General features: G+C 39.2%; 2 protein-coding genes across 6 annotated transcripts in view; one reads left to right on the forward strand and one right to left on the reverse strand.

Moving 5' to 3' along the window:
* Positions 1-1,958, forward strand: part of ACVR2A (activin A receptor type 2A) — a 32,071-nt gene extending 30,113 nt beyond the window's left edge. For both annotated transcript variants that reach the window (XM_072418126.1, XM_072418127.1), the window contains 3 exons: positions 227-365; positions 830-960; positions 1,530-1,958. In XM_072418126.1, coding sequence (XP_072274227.1) covers positions 227-365; positions 830-960; positions 1,530-1,724 — 465 coding nt within the window. In that variant the 3' untranslated portion in view covers positions 1,725-1,958. The remainder of the gene's footprint in view (positions 1-226; positions 366-829; positions 961-1,529) is intronic.
* A 6,701-nt stretch (positions 1,959-8,659) lies between these two features.
* The window catches only part of ORC4 (origin recognition complex subunit 4), a 31,182-nt gene continuing 18,280 nt past the window's right edge, over positions 8,660-21,561 (reverse strand). For all 4 annotated transcript variants that reach the window (XM_072418131.1, XM_072418129.1, XM_072418130.1 and 1 more), the window contains 7 exons: positions 19,093-19,244; positions 17,397-17,570; positions 13,340-13,426; positions 12,654-12,762; positions 11,191-11,286; positions 10,296-10,363; positions 8,660-9,059 (listed from right to left, as the gene is read on the reverse strand). In XM_072418131.1, coding sequence (XP_072274232.1) covers positions 8,877-9,059; positions 10,296-10,363; positions 11,191-11,286; positions 12,654-12,762; positions 13,340-13,426; positions 17,397-17,570; positions 19,093-19,244 — 869 coding nt within the window. In that variant the 3' untranslated portion in view covers positions 8,660-8,876. The remainder of the gene's footprint in view (positions 9,060-10,295; positions 10,364-11,190; positions 11,287-12,653; positions 12,763-13,339; positions 13,427-17,396; positions 17,571-19,092; positions 19,245-21,561) is intronic.

Genomic DNA, 21,561 nt, shown 5'->3' on the forward strand with positions numbered 1-21,561 from the left:
TAACACGACCCCCAAATGATTGGTTAGAGTGGGGGGTCGTCTTATACGCCCAGTCGCCTTATACACCGAAAAATACGGTACTTTTTGAGGGTGGCTTGTGAAGGATAACCAGCTTCACACTGGGGTGAAGCAGATTTCCAATCCTACCTGGGCAGTCTCATTATTATTATATTATTAATATTATTGACTGAATTTTGATGTTCTCTCTTTATTGTTGGTGTACCAGGTGGGAACTCGGAGGTATATGGCCCCAGAAGTATTGGAGGGTGCTATTAATTTCCAGAGAGATGCCTTCTTGAGGATAGACATGTATGCCTTTGGTCTCGTCCTGTGGGAACTGGCATCTAGGTGCACAGCATCTGATGGTGAGTACAGTCAGTATACTAGTAAGTATTAAATCTCTGTTCTCATCCTGTAAAAACATCTGTGTAACTGTAGGGACCAGAAGTCCATCTGTTAAGTCTTAAAGGTCCATTCATCAGTCCAGGGCCTTTAAATCTGTTGGAAATATGGTCAGTTTCAGGGAATACTCACGGAATGTCCATTCCAATTCACACTGAGCTTTTAGACTTTGTGTGACTTTTATGTGGCACATACTATTTAAAAATACCGTTAACAATTTAAAAAGTTGCACAGAAAAAAAAATCAAGTATTTTAAATGCTTACGTGCTGCATTTACCAGTTCCATTGATTAATTTTAAAGACTTGTGTTTAAACTTTAAGAACAGCGTGATGTCATTTTTATAATAAGGAAATGTATAGGATTTTTTTTTTACAAAATGTTCAGTTTTAGATGAAGCTATTTATTTTACCCATATTCTCATTTTAGGTCCTGTGGACGAATACATGTTGCCCTTTGAGGAAGAAGCAGGCCAGCACCCTTCCTTAGAGGACATGCAGGAGGTGGTGGTACATAAAAAGAAAAGGCCCATTTTAAGGGAATGTTGGCAGAAACACGCAGTAAGTAACAAACTTTTGAAAACAAGCGTGTGTTTGTCAGATGGATTTGGTGTTCTGAAGTCATTGAAGCTGATAAGGATGTGATGGTCTCGTATGTTTTTAGCATGCATTTTACCCAGTGTACAATACATATAGGTAGATATAACCCAAAAAAAAAAAAAAGCTTGTGCACAGGGGCAATGATTTATACAGGATTACTGCAGAAAGCAGTATACTCAAAATACAAAAGATTGAAGTTCACATGCCTCGTTTCTCCTGAAGTCCAGCTTTAGTCCTGTGGCTAGCCCATACACTACAGTGTTCAATCCTAGGTAGAAATTGTAGGCGGATGGCAGCCCCTGTATTGTGACCCAGCTCGTCAGTAAACAGCCCGGGTAATTACTGAAAACTGCAGGGTGATGTGCCCAGCTAAAAGGGGCTGGGGATAACACTTTACTAGGTTTTGTATATTGCCTGTGAGTTGTACGTTTTATACATGGTACCTTTTTATCTTCTGCAGTGAAACAAAGCTATTTTGTTAATGTGTTGCTCTTTATTTTGATCACCCAATCCTATCTGTCCCTTCGCAGGGGATGGCGATGCTCTGTGAAACCATCGAGGAGTGCTGGGATCACGACGCGGAAGCCAGGTTATCGGCGGGCTGCGTGGAGGAGCGGATCATCCAGATGCAAAGACTGACAAATATCATTACCACAGAGGACATTGTGACAGTGGTCACCATGGTGACAAATGTGGACTTCCCGCCCAAGGAATCTAGTCTATGATACTTGCACTAGACCAACGGACTCACAGCTGCTAAGCTAAGGAATGACTCTCAGCGGAAATGGTTGGTCTGTACTGCAACGTCCGTCCCTCGGGACGCACCAGGCGCATCATTCCTCGTGGCCCACAACGGTTCGGCAACGAATTATGGAATGAATAAAACATGAAGAAACAAGGAGACCTCTCTGGAGAACTGACCGATTTCCCCCCTTTTTTTTTTTTTTTTTTTTTTTTTTTTTTTTGTAATTATCATAGAAGGACTGAACCTTGAGTGAACTACTGCTATACCTCAAGTTCCACAGTCTCTAAATTAAATTATACAAATACATTGGATTTCTTAAAAAAAAAAAAAAAAAAAAAAAAAAAACTTGCTCCACTTTTTTATTGATGTTTTTATAAGGATTTTGCCCTTGTTTAGAAATGATCTTTCCTCTTTTTTTTTTGTGTATCCTGCATAGGCCCATGCTGCTTTGGTGTTGTTGCAGTCGGTGCAGTAGGTGTAGAACGGTGTAATTCTATAAAAAGAGTGAATTAGAGATGGCATAGAAATGGCATACAACATAGAGAAAAGGTGTGGAAATGGTTTGGAATGTTTGTAAAAAGAACAAAAAAGACAAACCCAAAAGACTAGGAAGATTTTTTTGATAAGGGTGGAAGGTGTAACACATCACTTAAAGGTGAAATTGACTTTTATAGTCTGAGCTGCTATTAGGACTTGTTGGTCTGCTACATCTTCTGGGCTAGAAGTTCTGTAATAGGTTCTCTTTAGATTGAATCTTTAAAAGGTGTGAAAGTGTTTGTTTACTTGCAATGATCATCTCATGGCAATGCTTTGACTTCTTTTTTGATAGATTTTAGGGGAACCTGGAAGCTGCCATCCTTTACTCCTGTCCTGTAAATACTCTGGCGCGTTCTTGTGGGTTCTTTAAACCACCTTCATGTAAGCCTACAGTCACGAGTCAATCTTGGGCCAGTCTCAAGTCAGCCTAGCACTCTATCCAAGGCTGCATTGCTTTCTCTACAGTAATGACGGAACTCATGGGTTCATCTCTCTCCGAACAAGCCAATATGTCAGCATCACAATCTCCATAATAAGCTGCATACATTCTAACACAGAGATGGTGCTCGCTGGTTCACCATACCATCTTAGTATGAGCCTTATAGTGCAGAAGTCACCCCGGCAAGTTGCATACCATCTTTGGGGCTGTAAAGGTGCCAAGTGGTTCATCGTACATCCTATGGGTAGGTCTACAGCCCAGGAGTCAGCATGGCAACTTCCATTATGTTTTGTTTCTCCTAATAGATTCCCTTTTGGACACTTGAATAATGCTGGTGACAAATTCCCTTCCATTGGGTGCATCACTTATGGGTTAAATATAGCATTTCCCAGCTTTTAATACTGGAAAGGTTAATGTCCAAAACAAATAACCATTCCTAAACAGTGTTTTTTTTAAAAAAAAAAAAAAAACTTTTCTGTGAAGAACTCTTGCCTTTTTATTTTTCTCTACCTGCCCACATAGGAAATTATTTCTTACCTGCTGATTTTTATATAGAATTGCTGTGTCTGAGGAACCATTGAAAATAGAAGCATGTGTGTTTTTTTTTGTTTTTGTTTTGTTTTTTTAAATCCTTATTTTGCAAGCTCTGACACTGGAACACCCGGTTTTGCTCTCTCCCTCTTACTCTTAGTTTTCCTATATATTTATGTTGTGTGTCTGTTTAATGAATGGCCAAGCTGGCTGTTTTCAGATCTCCTCAGGAAATTTCACGACCCAGAATTCCTCATACTATACAAAATTGCAACCATGCAGTGCCATCATGTCAGTGCAACACTGGAATCTGAGTTTGTATAATCATGCCAGGTTAAAATTTTACTGCAGCTTCAGATTCATTGTGTTACCGGTTAAAGAACTCCAGTCATATAGAAGAACCTGTGCTTTATTTCATCATTGGTTGTAAAAGGCTTTACAGACTTTGTGAAATGTAATTGTAACCCTTTACGCCATCCCCTGCACAGTAGCCTAAATCTGTTTTTTAGAGGGTTGACGTTGTTAGTGTGCTGATGCTCTTTCAGTGCCCAATCAGCATGTTGTAGATGGATAGCTAACCAGTCTGTATTGCTAAATTTACACCGGCATAGCTGTGCTTTCTGACAGGCTCCTAAATCCCAGGATTGGCTGAACCAAAATATTTTTGGGCAGGTAAGACCATTCACCTATTGTATTTCCACCCATTACTGAGCTGCTGGCCTGACAATCGGCTTTGCATTTTTTAATCCAGACTCCATAGTCTTTCCTACATTAGCTGATGTAGTAAGAGAAATTTCTGACACCAAACTTTGGTGTCAAAGTAGTATTTTATTTTAGACATAGGGTGAGAAATTAGGTATTTAGGGCTGCAGAGGTCAGACTTGATTTTTAGAAGATCTCCCTTTTTGTAACTTCCTGCTTAAAACAGGTTTTTCTTTTTGACTGGAGCATCACTTTAAAATTTCAGGGAAAATTGGTGAAATGTAATCTCTTCTTATGCAAATTTGTTTTGAGGTATAACCAATACTGACATGGTTAGCACGGACTAGCAAAAAAAATAAATAAAATAAAATAAAACTGACAGTTTATGGTGTATTTGACTGGGCATAGGTGCCAAAGGTTGTTAAACCTAACAAATGGAAGCTAAGGTACACCCTTGCCTGGTAATTAATTGTTGGGAGGCCGTTTTGTTAGCTCCAGAAATTTTATCCTATTCTGTCATCCGAGGGGGCGGCCAATCCAACTGGTGAAAAGGGCCCCAGGCAGCGCCGACTGGGCAGGCTACCCCCTTGGTGAAAAATAAATCGCTTGAGCCCACATCATGGCCGTCTCCTCTTTCTCTATGTAGACATCAGGTTGGTGCCGTTAAATTGATTTGTGCATGCCAAAGTACATTGTTTAATTTTCTGGACTTTTACTGTAGACACCCAAGTATTGTGTTCTAATGCAGGAAATTTTTTTACAACCTTTCTACCAATCAGTAGCTCACTGTGAGTGAACAGTGACCCAGGCTGTGGGTTTAATACATAGAACAATGGTTAAAGAGCCACTACCCAAATGAGATTTCTTGTTTTTGGACAGGGGGCAACGTTTTAAGTGGATGGAGATAATTTTGGCGTGACTGTGATTGGCTGAGCTGTCGTCAAGTCCACCACAATTGCTGTCTGCACTTGTATTTATGTAAAGGTATCGTGCAAGATGCTGTGTGTAGGACCTGGGAGATACAGCTATAGTGGTCGCTCCATTGGAGATATTGCAAGCCCAAGTTGGGAACTAAACCCCACTCCATCCACAATATTGGAAGCCATTTTTGGGTACAGTTGCTCTTTCATCACTCTGGAAGCAATGCACTCTGCTATATACATCATATGCATCTGGATGTTCTGTAAGAACAATCTGATGTTGGCTTTATCTTTTCAAATCTGTTCTCAGAAATTGACAGCATAAATCTTGATTGTCTGCTGTGGGTCCTTTCTTTTCCCCTACTTGTATAGAATTCCTCCCCTGTAATCCCTGGCAGAGACTTCTGTTTCCAATTCTCGGGGCAGACAATGTTTGATGGTTCTCAATCTGTTTTCCTGATCCTCGGGTTACCTGTATCGCCCACCCGTTAAATAATACTTGGAGTGTTATTTCTGAAAACAGTAATTTGAATAACATCTATTGTTTAATATTTGAGGTTCTTTTGTATTTTCAGTGAAATTTATGGTATTGAAAAGCATCCAATGTTGCCGCTATGTGATTTGGTGTCCAGGCAATGGATAACTTGGGTGACTAGAACCGCGTTGTTTGGCAACGAGCACGCGCTGGCATGATTATTTTGACTAAGAGCTCGATGTGAATCTGTTGTAAAGCAATATACATTACCGCTGAGGAAGCCTCAAATAGAATCTGCCTGGTGGCCAATGATGACGGCGAATAGGTGCAGCTTTGTTCTTGAACAAGTTTGGAGACAGAACCGGCAGCATCCATCATATACTCCTCAAGGGATTCTCCTTAAGGGCTTATCCTGACATTTTTAGTTGCCTCGTAGCTCCAGATGATCCTCAGTTGTCTCATTGGCATATACTTCTAGTTTTTCAATGTGTTACAAACGTGCTCATTTGTAGCTGTGTCTGGTCCATTCAGAGCTGCAATCAGAGCTTTGTGGGCAGTTGGGAAATAAGGGGACTTCTATAAAGGAGGCTTACTGTGACTCCCCTACCTGTGCATGCTAATGGTAAAGTCGATGTAAAGGATGGCATTCTTGCAGATATTGAGTTACACAAAAAGTATTGTAGCGTAGACAATCTCTATATTTGTATTGAAGTCCTTTTGATGAGTAAGGTGTAACAACAAATTCCTTACATTACTCTGGTGGCATTGATTGTACAGGAGTGCCCACTCAGTATTTGCTGACTATATCAAGGAAAACCTATTTGGTTTGCCCAGGTAGGGAGTTTTTTTTTAGAACCTTAACAACTAGCACCTCCTTCCTTACCCTAGAATGTTTTACTTAGTAAAGAGCAAGAGTCTTGATGACCAGAGGCAATTGTGCAGTGCAGCATTACGACAGGTATAGTGACCACAATGTCTGAGATGACAGGTTCTTGGTGGTTAAGCTCTATTAAAGCTCTTCGAGATTGGAGAAGATAGACAGACTATCATGGGAGAACCTGGGTCATCCAGCAAACCTGGAATGGATCTGGCCCAGGAAAAAACAATTGCCAACTCGGTGTCCATTTCAGGTTTGCTGTATGAATGAGGTTCCCCCATGATAGTTTATCGTCTCCAGTCTTGGAGAGCTTTGGTATGCCCATTGCGTCTTTATATTAAAACAAGAAAATGTATGTTGGATTTTTGACCCTAACCTAGGCTTTAGTCTTTTGTTGCCTCACCCTTATGCGAGCTGAGCCTCAAAGGATCCTGAGAAAAACCTGCAACTGCTTTGCAAAGTAGTATATGGTGTTTGAAGCATGCTGGTTTCGGGTTAGGACTCAGTATTGTTGGGTGGTCAGTAATGTTACCATGTAACTAGCATTGTCACAGAAGCTACGGCAGTCTTTCAGTATTTCCCTCAGCACGAGTTTCCTTTTACGTGCCAATGGGACCATCAAATAGAGGTGCTTTGGATGAAATCACTAAATGTGTGCAGCCGTCTTCACTATGCTGTGAATTATTTGACAACACCTAAGCTGCATTCTCATGTTTTACTTACAGAATTGTCACTTTCTGTGTTTAAAAAGTGCAGTAACTCTATTAACTCATTGCTCTATGTTCTCTTTTGTTGTAACAATGCAAGAAGCAATTCATTGTTCTGATTGGTTACTGCTTTACCCTTTACACTAAGGGTATTCCAGCCACGACTGATATTTTATTTTTCAATGCTGAGCTTATTCACTTACTGGGCTGTACTTTGGTTTTAAACCCTGCCCATGCAGAGCACCATTGTATTTTACTTCTCATTTCCCTGGTATTAAGTCCCCGAAAGTTGTAAATAATGGATGAGTTCAGCCCACTAGTCTTCACGTGGAACCATAACAACAGTCTTGGCTGTAATGACCCTTGAAATACTCTAAAAGCATTGCAGCCTGGGTCCATTCTTGCCACGCCATTCTCTGAAGGTAAAATGATCCCAAATTACACAGCCGCTTACCAATTTTGTCATTCAGCTAAAAATGGCAATTTTTTATTAGCGATATCTGTAATCTGGTCCACCTGTTTGCTTTTCTGGCTAATTTCAGTTGGTCACAGCCTCCTGTGCCAGTGGTGGTAGCTTAGAGGAGGTATTTTCAGTGATTGGGTGCAGGGGATCCGCCCCTGCTGGGTTTTGATTCTGAAAATCTCCCAGCAATCCCTGTGTAGTTTGGAGCTTTATAACACCGGTCAGTGACTTGTTCCCCCAATGCCTTCAGACATGTACTGAATGTAATAAGGTCTGTCGCTAACCTCTCTAACAGTATTTCAACTGCCAACTTTTACTTTCTAGGAGTATTTATTTTCTGAAATAACAATGTTTTCTTTTCTTATTTAAAAAAAAAATCAACTTTTCTTAAGTTGCATTTTGGTACAAATATGCATGACCTTTATTTATGGTTTAATTGCAAAAAAACGATGCAAAAAGGGAACTGTGTCGTTGGATTGAAGTCATTTACCTCAGATATTCAACCAGCAACTCTTATTATGCAGTTTCTTAATTCATGTAATCCGTTATTACCTCTGATACCTGCTAAAGCGATATCATTTGGTATTCAGGAAATCTCTGCTACTGTTGGTTACCATTGGCAAACAGCGGCCCTTGCTTAGTTGTAGATGAACTTGCTAGTACCTGCAGTTCCTCTACCGCTGTGCAGGAGGCGCTGGTTTGATCTAACTGGTCTATTTTCAGATTCTGTCTTTTTTTTTTCCTCTGTCTGCAAATACAGAAAATGCCATGGTAAAAAAGTGATTGTTAAATATTGTATAAAAGAAAACATGTATGCTATCCCCACCAAAAAAGAGAAAACCAATAAAAAACAAACAAAAGCGGACACCTCATTTGGACCAATTCTTTGTTTTATATGCTTGACATACTTGAAGATTACACCTTTAATTTTGTGTGTGGTAAAAGATCAGTTGTATTGTGATGTCAGTTATTTATGTATACTGTTTTTACATCTAAGGTTTTGCATAGTAATAATGGGTAATTTATGTGGACATCAGCAGTGTCCCCCTCCCTAAATGTCCAAAAAGGATGTCTGTCTGGGAACAAGAAAGTAGCAGCACCAGGAAAAGACAAGGGGAAGGACAGGTGTGTAAAATGTGCATATTCATATGTCATATCTAGAAGCTGATCACTGCTGCCTTCTGGGCAATGAGCCCAGTTATTAACAAGTTTCAGTAGTTTGTACCTAGAGACAGACAGACCAGTACTAAAAAAGGAAAATTAGTTATCTTTTTTACAGATAATTTACTTTATTGATGACATTCTAGAAAAAATATTTATTTTAGAAAAGCTAACTCTGGAATACAAAAAGCTTTGCTGTGTACGTTTCTTATCCCAAAATCTTTAGTTGCAAAATTCATCCACCCTTACCTGTACCTGAATTTTGCAGGTAAAAATCATCCACAGTTCTTTTATAAATAAGACACAAAACATGGAGCTTCTCAGCTGAGGGAGGACATTGCCCATTGCCGGACATCGGTTGGGCAATTGGGATATTTCTGAAGAGCTTCCAGGATTTGGCTGTTATCTAGAAGCAGCTTCATCAACCTGTATTCCTTCTGAGTGCGGACAGAGAGACCTTCCATGGGCTTGATCAGTTCCAGTTGGTGTAAATGTTCAAAAGCCTACAAAAGAATTTAAATTAATTAGCCAAATCAAACAGGGTGGCAATGTGAGTCTCAAGTCTAATACATGCAGGAAAAAAGTAATCAAAGAATTGCCGATCCATTCTAACCCTGATATGAGCCCGGTGACTGAGTGGCACAGAGAACAGTGCAAACTGGGGGGACAAAATAAAAAGTCATAATCACTAAGCTACTGGGAGGCTCCTATGTAACATGGACAAAACCACTTTATGTTTGTGGAACCTACTGCTCTTTGTTGCAATGTTAATGGGAAGAAAAATGAACACTGGAGATTTCCTTTATTAGTTCAACTTTACAGGGAGTCAGCGGTGGGTTTGAATACATCTTCCCTAGTATACCAACTTAATTTCATATACGGATGCTTGCTTAACGACCAGGTTGCATTCCTACAAGTGAGGAGTCTGCAGATCGAGGAGACGCCCCATGGATGTACAGTGTACATGTTTGAGGAGCCAGTACAGGCGGTCAGTAAACAGGTCGCTAAACAAGGAAAAACTGTATTTTCCTTTTATATTAGAACATCCTTTCCAAAAAAAGTCAATTTTTATTTTTAGGCCTATTCTACATTTTTAATATTTTAATAAATCTGCTGAGCAATTACAAAAAAATGAAAAGATGTAACTTTCCTGCAATATTCACCTTCTTATTTTCTGACAGTCCCCCACAGCCTCACCTACTCTGTGATTAAGTGCTTGTCCCTAAATCATTCAATTTACATTGAGTGCAATGCATCATGAACACTAAGATGTAACTACACTCAAGAGTTTAATGATGCAGACCACTGCAATAAGCTAGGAAGGTATATGGAAAAAAGTACATGCCAGGGTGTGGGGAGTCTGGAGTTAGTCCTTATATTTTAAAGATATTGTGTGATCATCTAGGAGCAAAGCATTTTGGTGCAGATGTTTAAAAAAATTCATAAAAAAAAAAAAAAAGCAATAAGTGAAATTGGTATAAACAAAATGTGCGTCATAAAAATACTGTTCTGCAGTTAGTAATGTCTCCACTAGATGGTGCTGTGAACATCAGAAATAATCTATATAATAATACAGAAATAATCTATTTAATAATACTACAAACTATTTCCTACATAAATACTCCTCTAGATTGAAAACTCTCCTCCTATGTCATCGTTTGCATCTGTCATTTGGCTACCAATTCCATAATTTATTGGTGCTATATAAATATTTTTTATTAATTCTGCAAACATCCTACCTTCAGCACTACAGGCTTCTCAAAGTTGTACACCGAATGTGCTTTCCTCTGAACAAACTTTTGGAACTCTGCAGGAAAGAAACAAAACAATGTCAGCTATAACAATTGTCTGTACTGTACCAAGGGGCTGTGTAGGCTGCTGTGACTGACCTATCCTCTGATTGTGCCAATCATGGGTTGACCCAGGAAAAGGTTTCTAGCTGAGGAGCTTTGACTTAACTTATTGCATGCTGGTTCCGGAGCAGTAACCCAGAATACTAAAGTTATTGGTGGGCAGGTTACTAGCATTTTCAAATAGAAGTGTTGGCAGCACTGGTTTCTCTATATGCCTGTTCATAATACCCAGCAAATATACTGTAGCTGAGATGAATTCAACCAGTTCACTCAATTTAGTCTTTGTAACCTATTGTGGGCAGATTCCAAAGAACTCCTCACAGGTGGGGTGGGGTGGGAAGGTGTTTCCCTGAAGCCCGTAAAACTTCCCTTCTTTTGGTTTAAGGGTAAATGTGTAAAATGCAGTACAGATATCTAAACGGATGTAGCAAAGAAGAAAGTGCCAAGTAACAGCTTTCTACAGTACCCAGATAATCGTCACTGACAAGCCAGCCGGTTAGACATGTGCACTACAGCAATATGAGAATGAAACGCTGAAGCCTGGGCAGGAATGCATCACAAGACATAACTGAAGGATAAATAGAGTTTGTTTTTACACCGCCATCTAACAAAGCAATTCTAAAAAAACATTGCTCCCATACTGCACTGGGGGTTCTCTATTTTGTTTTATGGAAGTGGTGCTGTAAAATGCAAAAGGATTAAACACACAAAGCCAGGTTTTTAGTTAATAAGAGAATATATTTATTTATTCATCCAATCATAATAAAAGAAAAAAACTCACCATTGTGCACCATCTGGAAATTAAATGGCTCCCCTTGGTAAGTATCTTGCAGGTGCTTCATTGCAATTATTAAACACATCTCCAAAACTGACAGCCCTGCAGACAAGACAGAGCAGTGAAAACTATGCGAGTGTTAAAAATCCATAACAGATGTAAGTGCTATACTGAACTGGGATTGTGTTAATGATATATTGTTTAGAACACTTGCCAAAAGATAAAGCAAAGAGCCCCAAATAAAGTGCTCCATTATATGGCACTAACAACCCAAAAACAACTTAGTTGCTTTGGGTCACCACAATCGTATTGACTGAAAAGAAGATCAGTTCCGGTGAAAATACTATCCTTAATGTGAGAGAACAAAGGGCCAGAGTAAACAGTTAAGGTACAGGGCATTAGAATACCATAACTCGGCGTGTATATCAAGGAGGGCAGAACTTCTGCAAAAGCTGACGGCACCCACCATGATACCACAGTAAGAAGGGAAGGAATAAATGTTAAAGGATGAACGTTTTGCTATGCTATAAACTGGCCTTTATTTGAAATATCCAATACTTCCAGTATACAAAGGTGTAGCAGCAAGAATCAATAATACAGGTCATGCATGGGCTATATGACCAAACATCTGATCGTCAAATCGGCTATATGGCAAAGAACAGTATGTGCAACCATACCAATGATTGAATTTAGGCAAAGGGCAATGCTACAACAAGATATTTCAGACCAATGTGCATTTTCAACTATGTGGGAACTGTTTAGAGATAGCTGTGCCCCTGTGTACAAAGGCAGCGCCACAGATAGAATTTGAGAAGTTTGGTGTGAAGGAACATGTGTGGCCTTTACAGCACCCTGACCTCAATTCTACTAAACACCTTTGGGATAAACTGCAATTTATTGAAATGAAATATCCAACAAACTCGTATAGGTGTCATGGTCAAATGTCAAACCTTAGTTTGCAAAATATCTATGAGCCCGAATGTACTGTTTGTACTACAAGAGCTGAATGCATGAACGCTTCTGTTTCACCTTAATAATCAGTGATGTCGCTACATGTTCTTGGCACAGACCAGCAGAGGGCAGTAAAAGCTCATCTTGGCAGTGTGGCAACACGTGAGTCACTAATTACTTTTAAGAAGGCAGCAAAAGTCAACACCACTAGTCTGTACTGGTCTTTCCCAAGTTTTTCTATATGGGGGAACCCTTGAAATAAGTATCAGGTCTTCAGGAAACCCTGGTATAATTACTATATCCACAGCTTACAGTAAATTAGTGTGGTGGTCAGTAGGAAGAATGTCTCTTATATTACTGGCCATTGGGAAGAATGTCTCCCTTACAGACAGCCAAAAAGAATATTGTGCCAGTTAAACTGACCTGAGAGGTACAAATTGCTTATTACTCAAAGAACCCCTAGCAATCTCTGGAGGAACTCTGGCTGAGAAACATTGTTCTGTACAGATCCTTCTTACCGTGCAGAATATTGGCCTTGGAGTCCACGCAGCGAAGTCTGTAGGCTTCCACAAAGTCTGCTGCATTTAGATTAGGGTGAGACACGCATACCCGGCACAAAGCCAGCAGCTAAAATAAAAAATAGATATTAGAAGGAAAACTATCCACAGCAATATTGCATTTGCAAAAAAAACTTACTGTGCATCTGTATGCAGTAATATTATGCATTAAAAATACTTCTGTATGTTTTAAGCAGGCTTCTATATGTGAGAGTTCAAATACAGATCGTTCCTGATGAAAACTACTTTCTATACAATTGTCAGCAACCCCCTCCCTTACTCTATGTGCAGTTTCCCCTGAAGGAGAGTTGCAAAATATTGGCACTTCTGTAGCAGGAAATGAAATGAAGGAACACAATTTTAACAGAGTGTTGTCACTCTACAACAAGGAGGGCTTAAAAATCTATTACAGGATCAATACATTTTCTTAAGTACAATCTGACAAGTCATGTGGTCATCAAGAGCTGCAGTGCTTAGTTTATCTTTTATGAAGCTACCACAGTCATCATGTATTTTAATGAGCAGGTATTTGAAGGTGCTCATTTGCCTTGATGAGCCACTAGAAATGTGTGAGAGGCAAAATAAAAGTGCTTCTTTTGTTCCCCCTACCTTTGTTTATATCTTTCTTATTTTTCACAATAACTTACCAATAACATATGCAGTGACCGCAAATCCTTTGACGCATTAAACTGTTTCTGCAGGATATCTTCCACGGTCTTATTTTCGCAGAGACTCTATAGAACACAGAAATGTAAAAAAGTACTTGATACATGTAAACAAACTTACTAAGACCAGGTCTATATTAACTAATACATTAGGGGCCCTGACCTTGTTAATAAAGCTGAAGCCCAGATAAACAGCTAAATACACAGATTGAATATATAAGGAAGGGCGGTACATTTATTGCAAATAGATGTTTTATTTATTTTTTTCTTAATGCAGCGGCATGGCTGCAGAGTGGTCAGCACTTTACCAATACCTTTGTGATTTCAAAGCTGTGTTCATGTGTGAACACAAAAAGATCTTTGGAATCTGTTAAACTGACCTGAGAGTCACAAACTACTCATTGCTCAAGAACCCAGCTCGGAAGGCTGCCGTTTGGTCCCTTCTGACCACTGTACCACCATGAACATCTCCAAATAAAAGATTTAACCTCTTTAATATGTAAACAAATTTGGAGCAAACCCACTCATATGAGAGTCTTTACCAGTAACAATGCAAGAACTAATGACAGCTCAGTGCTGAGCATATAGGAATACAATGCAGATTCACCTCTCTGTTTAAAAGGACGTGATAAGCAACAACCTATTATTAAACTTACAGGACAACCCCTCATAAACAAAGAGTCCAAAAGCTAACCTCTCCTATTTGTATATTAGATGGAGCATTCCTAACCATATGAGATTGTATACTACCAATTCAACAATATACGATAGCGGAACCTGATCACACTGCAGATCCTAGATGAGTTACAATAAGGTTCAATGAAACAGCATATTTCAATAAACACAAACAGTCAGCCTGTTCAACCAGCCATTTTCGCTGAAAGTAAGCAGAAGTTATTTCACCATGGTATTTGTGATCAAGTATTACCAAATACAAAGTTTCCAAATCCCCTGAAGAAGCCAAGCAGGCCGAAACGTATTGGTAATTAAGGGAAAACAAAATAACAACATACTGTATGTACTTAACAGCATCAACACACAACACTGTCTAGATTTGAAGAAAAAGCTCCCTCCTCACTGTATGAATCTAATACAGCTGGAGGAAGGGTCCTAGAAGTGGTTTATTATAAGATTGTACAATTGCAACATATCAATTGTATTACATCATTTTTGTATTTATTTCCAATAGAGCCAAAAAAAAAAAACGCTCTCTTTGTTGTATTCTCCATACACAAACAAATTATTCTATGTATTATTTAGGGGTTGGCCCCAGAACTAAGATTAATCACCAGCTACAAAACTAATACTTAAAAAAGGTTTACTCGTTGCTAATGGAAACCCTAGCAAGCTTTGGAGGAACCCTAGGGTTCCACAAAACCCTGGTTGAGACATACTGTATACCCTCTGTGAGTCGATGGCCTGGAACATGCATGAAGAAAGCAAAGTGAGGCTTTCCGATCCTAATGCTTTTTTCCAGGTAATGTATATGAGCCTTTAGATGAGCACAACAGACAGACTACTACCGTGTTTCCCCGATGATAAGGCAGGGCCATCAAATAAGACAGCCCCCCCTTTTTAGGTAAAAATGAAAAATTTATTCAATCAGGAATGACATTGCTCAAGATATTTGACATTCCTTAAAAGTTGCTGGCACCTACACTATAATTATTTCCATTGTAAGGTAGCAGTGCACTGTCTGCTCTTATCTACCCTACCACCAAACCATTACAAAAGACAAAACTTGAAGGGTTAAGCACTTCCAACCATAACATATATCAGTTGTCATTTTACCTCAAAGCATGCCAACTACAGCAAGTAGTCAACGCAAGAACGGAAGGCTACTGGACAGAGGTTGACGGCTAATTTACAGAATCTGCAAAATTGTTTTCATCGACAAACTGCAATTTAAGAGTTATGTACCAGGGTAAGTTTTATGCTGACATTCAAATTAGCAAAGGCTAGCAAGTTTTCCCTGAAGGATTGTTTTTGAAAGAAAGCATGGTAGAGACAGCAGATCTGTTGTGTCTGGAGATTAAAGGCAAGCTTGAAAAAATAAGTTTATCAAGCAGGACAGTGACTCGCCGTGTGGAACTGATTGATGAAGATATAGCCAGCAAGTTAAAGAAAAAGGCGGAGTCCTTTAAGTTTTATTCATTGGCACTGGATGAAAGTAACAACATAAAAGATACTGCTCAGCTCCTAATTGTAATCCGGGAGATTAACAACAGTTTTGACATAAAAGGAGTTTTTGACCATGGTGTCCCCTGAAAGGAAAAACGCGGGGAGAGGACTTGTATGACCAGGTGTCTGCTGCCATCAAGAGAATGGAGTAAACTTTATACAAGTAAGGGGACTTCAGCACCATCAGTTTATTACGTTCCTGGATGAAAACCGATGCGGATCACCAGGACTTACCACTCTCGTGTCCTGTGGTTGAGTTTGGGCAAAGTGTTTCAACGAATGTGGGAGCTTAAAGAGGAGATTGGCGCATTTTTGGAGTCAACGGGGAAATCTGACGAATTACCTGAGCGACAAGAACTGGCTTTGTGACTTTGCGTTTGCTGTGGACATATTTTCACACATGAATGAGCTGAACGTGAAGCTGCGGGGAAAAGATCAGTTTGTGCATGACATTTATTTATTCTCCAGACAAATTTCAAACAAATCTTTTGCTCATTTCCCCACACTAGCCATGCAGAAAGAGGCCACCCGAAATGTGAAGCAACACAGCAAATCACTGGACGACCTGCATGGAGAATTCTGCCGTCGGTACTCTGATTTAAAAAAAAAAATAAAACAGTACCACAGGAGCTGCAGTTGGAACTGATCGATCTTCAGTCTGACTGAACTGCGTTGTTTGGCTTAACCTACGTGTGTGAGCAGACGTTCAGCGACATGAACATCAACAAAGCTCGTCACAGATCCAAGTTAACTGATCAACGCCTCAGATCTATCCTGAGAATTGCCACAATGAAGATAATTCCAGACTTTGATGCACTGGCAAAAATGGGAGACCAACAACACTGTTCCCACCGACATTGAAGGTGAGTTTCTCTACTTTATTAAAAAAATGCATCTGGAAAATAATTTGTACTATAAGCCTTACATATTCATGTTTTGCGGTCTGATAAGGGTCAAAATCTTTTATGTAATACTTTTTCCATGTCATTTATTTTAGTTAACACTCCAGCACTCCATCCATCTGATCCTGGTCGGCCCCTCTGTCAAATTTTAGAACCCATTGTGGCCCCGGAGTCAAAAAGTTTGCCAATCCCTGACCTAGAGCAATAAGGATGACTGAAATGCTCTCCTTTTCACAACTCCATTTCTCCAACTCACAAAGCAGACAAAAAAGACATTTTGAGGAGGATTGGCATAGATAGAAGTTACTGATCCCACAAAGCCACACCCACTGCTTCCACTAGCAAATATCTGCACCTTGGCACAAACTTGTCCATAATGTTGTTAAACTTGAAGAAATCTGCCAGCCTTTTGTCTATACAAGTAGTGTTAAGAAAACCCAACACAGGCTCTCTACCATAGAAGTCACCAAGGCAGCGAGCAAATTGTATATACATATCTGAATATGGATATATATACAATTTAGAGGATGCAGTTTTAAATAGGGTTCTGTGATAAAGTCTTGCTTGACAGTCATAATAACCTCAGCCAAAAGGGTACCAGGACCCAGCCATACCCGTCAGACCCAAAGGGAACTTTAATGAGGAAATATAACTGTAAAATCAAAGATTCTAGGCTAAGACTTTGCTGCAGGGGACACTTGACCACTGTAGACAAGGTTATGATGGACGTAGAATGTATTTAGCTAAATGAAAGTTTAATTAGACATATAAATGTACTCAATAAAAGGTACAATCTTTAGAGATCAGCCGATCTCTAAATATAACAAATAGCCATATACAGAACATATTATAGTAATGTAGGTAAACATAAGATGATTACCAATGGGTAAAGATAGAGAACACAAAATGAGATGTGATGATCTGCAGCAATTACTGCACCTACCCAAGTCAATTACCTGAATGCTCGCATTCCATTGCTCAGCAAAGCTCACATCTGGAAACCCAGAAGATAGAGAAAGAAGTTCTTTAAACATCGCCTGGTATTCAGAGAAGCTAAATGAGTTCAGCAGATGGATCTGTCTGTGGGAGAAGCGAGATTTGACTCTCTTTTCCAGTAGCTCCATAACATCCTGAAAAAGAGAATGTTACCAAACTGATGAAGATCAGGGAACCTAGACAGACCATGTATACTGCACTGCACAGATATAGAATCTAAACATATATCTCAAGGGATTTTCAACTTCCAAAAAGATGTTGAAATCAAAGTGGAAATGCCCCAACATGTGTTAATGACAGATGGAAAAAAAAATGGAAGCTGCTTCTCACAGATGCTTGGAGACCTTTGGCTGGCAATCAGTCTGCACAGTAATATTACCAAATACTCTGAATCCAAGATTTGTTTTCTTTTTTCTCCTGCCAACCCCTGGCAAAGAAAAAAACAGCCACAAAAAGACCAGCTATGCAGCAGCTTTCCCATTCTTCTTTCTGCCAAGAAAAAAATTCAAGCATTTATTTGATAACATAGTTAGTTTTTGGTGCTATCATCTTGGCATTTGTAGCTGCAACTACTGGATCATGGCAATGTATTCCATTACATTAGATTACTTTAGATGTTAGTTTGGGTTACTGTAATGGCAAAAATTTTAGGGTAATAAAGGGTTATTTTAAATGTTACATTTAAAAAAATGAAGGCCAGAGCAGCCATCCTCAACCAGGGTTCCATGGGGCCTTAGGGTTCCTTGAGCATTGGTTGATTGTTCCAACCACCTGATGGTGCCTGATAATTATTGGTTCAATGTTATTTGGCAAAACCACATCCAGTCTAAATGGGTGGTATTTGGAATAACACTGTATAGGGCATTCTTCCCCAATTATTAACCATAATGAGGGCAGTAGTGTATGTGGACATCTCCATCGTTGGCTGCCCATCCAACATTGTCCGTCTAAAGTCAGGTCTACCCATCCCATATTCATAATCAAGAAAAAATGTTATCTAAGGTTATTGCAAACCACTACTGTTCAAGTAAGTTTATCAGAGGTTCCCTAAGTGACAAATTTGAAATCAAAGGTTCCTACGGGGTCGAAAGGTTGAGAAAGGTTAGAAGTGATTATATTGCTGCAGGGTTTAGCAATTAGGCATGAGATGCTTTGCAAACCAAAGAGTTTCAAGATTTTCACCAGTTTTTGGGGGCAAGGCCCAGTATCAAAAACTACTAATGTCACCAACTATTTTACAGTATGGCATTTTGCACCAGTACATGAGTTTTCTTAATTATTAGCAGATGTATACAACTATGTACAGGTTTAGTCGCTTTCTTTATGCAGTGCTGTGGTATAATCCATATTATGAACAGCCCAGTGTAGACAATACATAAACAATCTGATTTCTGGTTGTTATGGGTGAAATCCCTGATAATGTTTCCACACATAAAATCTTCTGACTTGCTTAGGACAATGCTGAATGTCAGAAGACCACAGTAACATGTCAGGCTCACTGCTGCTACAACGGCTGATAAGAAAAAGAAAATGCAGAAATATAAAAGTGATTTGTTTATTGTTCTTGGTGAGATAATATTGCAGCACAGGTATTAAATCCAACAGGCTGAAAGGTCAGGGAAAGAGGAGGAATTCAAAAAGCACAATCAAATTTACCAGTCGGCAGGTGAGTCCGATGACTGTGATTGGAGTCTGGGCCGACTGTGCGATATCAAAAAGATTATAGAGCAGTGTCTGGTTCTTATGATGAGCAAACAGATCAAATTCATCCAGGATAAAAAGGACAGGACAGCTACTGGTGCGGTCACCTGGATACAGAAACCTATCATTAGCGAATGATTTTTCTACCAGTTACCTTCCAACCGATTCAAAGAAAACTTACTTGTCACAAAATATTTATTACAAACATACAAAACTCTGTACAAACCACCTTGTATTAAATGTTAAAAAAATTATTTTTTTATTTCAATCTGCAGTCAGCAACAATTTTTTAAAGCTGTCAAAATTATAATTTTATTCTCCATGGCAACACTGGGGTAATTCGCTACTTAATTTCATTAAACTAATTTCATGTTTGTGAGATTGGCTGATATTACCCTGCTGTGTGCACAAAACATGAGGTTAAGTTCTGGGCATCCAAAACTCTTTCCTAAAGCTATGTACACACGTCCAATGGTTCTCACCCGACAATCGTCTCAAGGCCAATATCGGACGAGAATCTGGCGTGTGTACAGCACCCGTCATCCATCATCCGAATGACTGTCCTGCCGGATCCACGAATGTATGTAGCTTAAGGTTTACTCCAAATAACCTTTTATCATTGCAGCAAACAACGAATACTTCTACAGTGTGCTGATCATCTTTCCTATTACAACAATGGAACCAAATTTCAAGTAATCAGCAGGCTGGCACTCCAACACAGAAGTCTGTTCGATGGATGTTTTAGTATCTAAAGAACAATAACAGGTAAGAATGCACCAATGAGGCTAATTTACTAAAGAAGTTGAGAATCTCAAAAAATTATTATAACCCAAATTATCCAGTCATCTGAAAAGCAAATTCCTATTCACGTATTACATTTGTACATAATTGAATATTCCATGTAAACAGGAATTTCCTTTTCACGACCTAAAAACTAAAATGAATATTCACCCAATTTATTGGGGGAAGATTCAAAATGTATTTAGTAAAGCAGCTTTAATGTCAGCTAAAAAATTTTGCAATGAATATAACTGGACAGGAGTTTAAAACAGCACAATACATTGACTGTGCACCAAAACCTACTGTGCAGGTTAGAAATGTCAGTGCTCTGCCAGGATACAGAAGAGAAGGTTCCTTGGTGTCTGTGAAGACTCTACAAAAATTCAACACTTTTGCTAAGTTAGACCTACATAAGCACACAGGAATGCTCATGTTACAGGCCTATGCTTCCCAACCAGGGTTCCTCCAGAGGTTGCTAGAGGTTTCCTTGAGCAATGAGCAGTTTGTGACTTCCAGGTCAGTTGAGGTGACAGCAATGATCTTTTTGGCTATCTGTAAGAGTGACATTCTTCTCAACAGCCATCAAAAAGAACCCCACTACTGCACCACATTAAGAACCACACTAATATGATATGATCTGCGAATATAGTAATTATAAAAGGGGTTCCCTGAAGACTTAGGCGTTACTTCAAGGGTTTCATCATGTTAAAACATTGAGAAAGACTTTCTAGGCTGATTGGAGAGGTTTACCTCTGACTTAGTAGGGAGTGTACGACTTTTAGGCTACGTACACATGTTCAATATTTGTTATTGGAAAGAATCTTTCACGATCCTTTCCAACAACAAAAGACTGAATGAGCGCTGTACAGTGCCGTTCTGCTCTATAGGGGGAGAACAATGGAGCGCCACCCCGCTGCACTCTCCCCCTTCACTTGTATTAAGATCATTTGTGGATCCGCCAGGACGGATCCATGAACAACGTTGGGCGAGCAATGTACACACACCAAGCTCTCCACCCTTGATTCGATTATACGATATATTTTGTGCCGTGTACACTGAGCTGTGCATGCACAATTTAATGTATTCTTACTATGATTCTTTTCAGGACAAAGTCCTGTGTACATGCGCAAATGTCACATCATCCCATTTCAACCAATAAAGGCTAAAGATGACAACTAAAATTGTTAAGGTTGCTGCATACATACGGTCATGTAAAGTGTATTGCATTATTGCCTAAAGATTTTGGCTTAGTCACTTTGTGAGTAAGGGCACACGACAAGTTCTCTTGTCAGCCATGCATACTCTGTGCAGCACTACATGAGAATTCACAAACATAGAATCTAAATAAAACATATTTGTATGCTGACAAATTTTAATAAACTTAGCTTGCCATACAAATTTAAAATCAATATTTACTCTGTAGCTTACTATGTTTTAGAAATACACTGCAAACTTATAAAAGAAACCTCAAATGAGAAAAACATTGAGAGTGACTTTGTGTTTATTACTTTCTGATTAACTAACATGGTTCAAGCATGCAACAAAGCATGCCAAATATAAGAAAATGATTTTAGGAAATCCATTCAATGTTTGCTGGATCACCCAAGTTCCCCTATGATAGTTTATCTTATTATTATTATTATT

The sequence above is a fragment of the Pyxicephalus adspersus genome, chromosome 7 (assembly GCF_032062135.1).
Source record: "Pyxicephalus adspersus chromosome 7, UCB_Pads_2.0, whole genome shotgun sequence".
Classification (NCBI taxonomy): Eukaryota; Metazoa; Chordata; class Amphibia; order Anura; family Pyxicephalidae; genus Pyxicephalus; species Pyxicephalus adspersus.